We start from the raw sequence: 5,000 nt of genomic DNA, 5'->3' as shown, positions 1-5,000 counted from the left end.
CAAAAAAAAAAATTCTTTTGTTTTATGCGCTAATGAGCCTCACTAGCCTCGTTTGCATGGACAAAATATAACAGAAATGTTGCTTGATAGCGAGTGTATCGCCAACAATCCGTGATTAGAATTTGTTAGGTGACGTCATAGACATGATTACGCAACTTAAGTCACTTGCTAGTAAGAGGAATTGAGAGAAACTGTGAGATACCACTGGGTAAATATCTTTGCTTGATTATAAGGGATAACTGTTTTTCATATCACTAACGCGATTTGCTGTAATTTAGATTTTGAACCCTATTCAACCTCCCTTGTGAAAAGTACAGCGACTGACAGAAAGCTGGTGTAATAAATGGAGTTGTTTAAAACCGTGGTTCGTTAATCCTCGCTAGCAATACATTCAAAATCCAGTGTGGTTAGCTACTAAGCGACGACTGGAACAGAAGATGACCGACAAAGCTAAGAATTCACGGCGAATTGCCAAGGGAAACTTCACACGAAAGCGGAACATTTTGATCAAGTCCATAGAGACAAGCCAAGGAATCGAGGTAGTAGAAACCAATTACTCAAAACTTGTTGATGCATGGGAAGAACTGGAAGGGAAGCACTTAGAGTATGTTAACTTCCTGACTGACGAGCATTTAGTGGACGAAGAAGAAATCTGGATGACGGAAGTCGAGGAAAAATATTCCAATGCATTTAATCGTAAAGTGAAATATGTCGAAAATGTCACTACAAGCGAAAAGGCAACGCGCGAGCACGCGGCTCGTCAAGAGGCCATTGACAACGCAAAAGTTAAAAGGAACACTGCGCGCGCTGTTTTCGAAGCTTCTTACGAAAGTATTTCGCACGCGTTGCAGTCAAAAGAAATGCCCAATTTTGCGTTAAAAGACTTACAGAAACAAATAGAAGATCAATTTCACGATTGCAAAACCTTTAACGCTGAACTGTTAGAATTATTGCCCTTTGATTCAGCCGAATCTGAGATGCAATGGATAGCTAAAATCCAAACCTATTATTACGAAATTGTTGAACAAATTGTAGTTAGATATACTAACGTAAAAGAACAAGAGCAGATAAAACAGGAATCTGACGCGACTTCTTCCTTTCTACACCTGGAAAAGGTAAAAATGCCGCACTTTGATGGAGAACTACGTCATTACCCTCAGTTTAAAAGAGATTTCAACAAACAAGTCATGCCACAAATTCGTGGAAGAGATGCCGCATATGTGCTACGCTCTTGTCTTGGAAAAGAACCCGAAGGCCTGGTAAAGAGCATAGACGACGATGTGCAAGAAATGTGGCGAAGACTGGACGAAAAGTATGGAGATCCAGCCAAAATTGCAGACGTTATCATTGACGGCATACGTAGATTCAGAACACTTAAGGAAGGAGAAGATAAACGTTTCATCGAATTCGTGACTCTTGTAGAAGACGGATACAGAGACCTCACAAGACTCGGTCTAGAAGCGGAAATTACAACAACGAGTTCGGTCAGTATTATAGAGAAAGCTTTATCAACAGACATCAGAAGAAAATGGGCGGAAATGGTTAGTTGTCACGGAAGTCACATCGACAAATCAAAAAAGGTTCCCTAGTCTTCTTGAATTTCTGCAAAATCAAAAGAGTGCTATTGAATACGACAGTGCTTCTCTTCGGACGACGACCAACAATCAACATTACAGAGGCACATCGCACTATACAGAAGGCGTCGAGGAAGTAAGCAAAGAACCCAAACCAAAATGTCTGATTCATGAACACGGAAGACATTGGACAGCAGACTGCAGAATTTATTTAGCCAAGCCAATAGAAGAGAAAAAGACGATCATCAAAGATAAACGAGCCTGTTGGTCGTGCCTAAAGATCGGTCATCGACAACGTACATGCAAATCAAGGAAAGACTGTGGTGTAGGCGGCTGCACAAGAAAGCACCATCCATCTATACACGAGACGGAAGAAACACCTCAGGAAGTCTCAGCCTCAGCAAATGTATGCCACAATACAAAAATTGACACCTGCCTGTTACAAGTACAAAGAGTTAAAACCAAAAGAGGAGAAGCTAATATAATGTGGGATAACGCCGCATCACTTTGTTTTATCACAAACACTAAAGCAAAGCAAGAGAAACTTAAAGGATCCAAAGTCGAACTTTCAGTCATCAAAGTTGGAGCACAGAGCGAGAAGATTAAGACCAACAAATACAAGGTACCTCTTATAGATAAGCAAGGTCACGTCATCGAATTCGAAGCTTACGGCATCGAAAGGATCACCTCAGACATTGAAAGTGTTAACATAGACGACATAGTACATCTTTTCAAGAACGTCACAAAGGAAGAAATCGAGCGACCCTCAGGACCTGTGGACATTTTAATCGGTTACGAATATGCAGCCTATCACCCGGAAAGAGAACAAAACATCGGTCATCTTGTGCTCTTAAGGAATCGTTTCGGGCGATGTATTGGAGGAACGCACCCGTTACTTAAAGAATCACATCTGTATCACGATTTCATCAATGCCAGAGTCAACACAGTTGTAGGCAAAATCAATATAGAAGACTTTTACAAAATTGAGAACCTTGGCGTAGAATGCAAACCGAAATGTGGAGGATGTAAATGTGGAAAATGTTCCTTAGGCGCGAAAGACTGCACTATTCAAGAAGAGCGAGAGCTGGAACTAATCGAACGAAATCTAAACTTTAACAAAGAGGAAAATCGCTGGGTCGCTGAGTATCCCTGGATCAAGGATCCTCAGAATCTTCCTGACAACCGGAAGGTCGCTTTCGCGAAACTGATAACGACCGAGAAACGTCTAAGAAGGAACACCGAACACGCAAAAGTGTATGACAACCAGATAAAAGACATGGTAACTAGAGGAGTTGCAAGGAAACTCTCCAAAAAGGAACTAACACTCTACAAAGGACCGGTGCATTATATCGGACATCATGAAGTTCTCAAGCCTGATTCCAAATCTACCCCAGTGCGCATAGTGTTCAATAGCAGCGCCAATTACATGGGTCATATCTTGAATGAGTATTGGGCTAAAGGTCCTGACCTACTCAATAACTTATTGGGAGTCCTTATACGTTTCCGAGAGAATAAAGTAGCCTTCATTGGTGATATTAAAAAGATGTACCACACTGTGAAGATGACAGAGTTAGATCAGCACACCCACCGATTTCTGTGGAGGGATATGGATAGTACAAGAGAACCCGACACATACATAATGCTCAGAGTTTCATTCGGTGACAAGCCGTCAGCTACGATTGCAACCGTTGCTTTGAGAAAAACCGCAGAGATGTCAAGAGAGAAATACCCAGAAGCAGCAGATATAATACAAAGAAATACGTACATGGACGACATAATCGAAAGTACGGACGATCGCAAACAAGCTATTAAACTGACTCAAGATATCGAGAAGGCTATTATTAAAGGAGGATTTGAAGTCAAAGAGTGGATGTTCTCAAGCGATACTGACAGACAAGAAAAAACAAATATACCGATCGAGGAACAAACAGAAAAGATACTTGGAGTTAAATGGAGTCAATCAGAAGATCAACTGTGTTTCGAAGTCAAGGTTAACTTTACTACCAAGCGAATACATACTTCAAGGTCTACGAGCGACATCAGCGCCACCCAAGATCCCCAACAGCTCACAAAGCGTATAATCTTGTCACAGATCAACAGCGTGTATGATCCCCTAGGGTTGGCAGGACCATTTACAGTAAGGGCCAAAATTCTTTTACGCCGTTTGTGGGGAACTGAACCGAAACTTGACTGGGACGACCCTATACCCGAGGAAAACCAACAGAATTGGTCTATTTTCTTCAACGATTTGAAAGACATGAATCAAATCAGATTTACGAGATGCCTTAAACCAATGGATGCTATTGGCGACCCCATTCTCGTTGTGTTTAGTGACGCATCCAAAGACGCATACGCTGCATGTGCATATGTACGGTGGCAAAGAAAGAATAACCAATTTGAGAGCAATTTAATACTGTCCAAAAATCGTCTTGCACCAATAAAAAAGATGTCCATTGACCGTATAGAACTGTGTGGAGCGGTACTGAACAAACGTCTAAAAGTGTTCATAGAAAAGGAATGTAGATATCGCTTTGAAAAGATCTACCACATCGTAGACTCTCAGATTGTACATGCCATGATACAGAAAAGCTCATACGGGTTCAACACGTTCGCCGCCACTAGAATAGGTGAAATACAGGAAGGAACAAACCCTGAAAACTGGTATTGGGTAGAGAGTAAATATAACATAGCTGACTGTTTGACAAGAGGCAGGAAGCCCGATGACATTGGACTTGAAAGCACATGGCAAAAGGGTCCCGATTTTCTTAAACAAACAGAAGACAAGTGGCCAATCACTCGTGATTACTTGGAGCCAAAACTATCCGAAGTAATCCGGACTACAATGGTAACGAAGATAGAAGGACCTCATGACACCCTAGCGTTACGAATTGACATCGCCAAATATTCGAGTTACGGCAAACTACTACGTGTCACTGCAAGAATTTTGAAATTTTACAGCAAATTTCCCAAACCGTCATTTAAAAGCGCAACGCAAGAACTGACACCTGAAGATATTAAAAAGTCAGAGATTTTCTGGATCAAAGAGATTCAGCAGAACATGAGAAATGATATTGAAAATGGCAAGTACAACCGTTTGTGTCCTATCACACGCAAAGACGGCATCTATGTAGTAAGCAGTCGTACTGCAAAGTTACAAACAAATTACGGTGACAACGAAGTTATATTACTACCATATGATCATCCGTTCTCACATCTCTATGTAGCACAAACTCATGCAAGAGGACATCATGGCATTCTAACTACTGCCAGCAAAGTGCGCACCAAATACTGGATACCCAAACTCCTTAAGTTGGTAAAATCGATTAAGTTCAGATGCGTTATCTGCAAAAAACTTGCTAAGAAAACAAGTCAGCAAGTGATGGGCCAATTACCTGAAGACAGATTGAAGCCAGCACCGCCATGGTA

At 41.4% G+C, this 5,000-nt stretch overlaps 1 protein-coding gene across 1 annotated transcript in view; it reads left to right on the top strand.

Annotated features, from left to right (window-relative positions):
* The first annotated feature begins 437 nt into the window (after positions 1–437).
* The window catches only part of LOC138033319 (uncharacterized), a 5,521-nt gene continuing 958 nt past the window's right edge, over positions 438–5,000 (top strand). The window contains exons 1-2 of the mRNA XM_068881075.1: positions 438–1,541; positions 1,618–5,000. The exon at positions 1,618–5,000 is cut by the window's right edge and continues 958 nt beyond it. Coding sequence (XP_068737176.1) covers positions 438–1,541; positions 1,618–5,000 — 4,487 coding nt within the window. The remainder of the gene's footprint in view (positions 1,542–1,617) is intronic.

This window comes from Montipora capricornis, chromosome 2 (genome assembly GCF_036669925.1).
Source record: "Montipora capricornis isolate CH-2021 chromosome 2, ASM3666992v2, whole genome shotgun sequence".
Classification (NCBI taxonomy): Eukaryota; Metazoa; Cnidaria; class Anthozoa; order Scleractinia; family Acroporidae; genus Montipora; species Montipora capricornis.
Note: the sequence above shows the minus strand (reverse complement) of the source record. Positions and strands in the feature narration are given on the sequence as shown.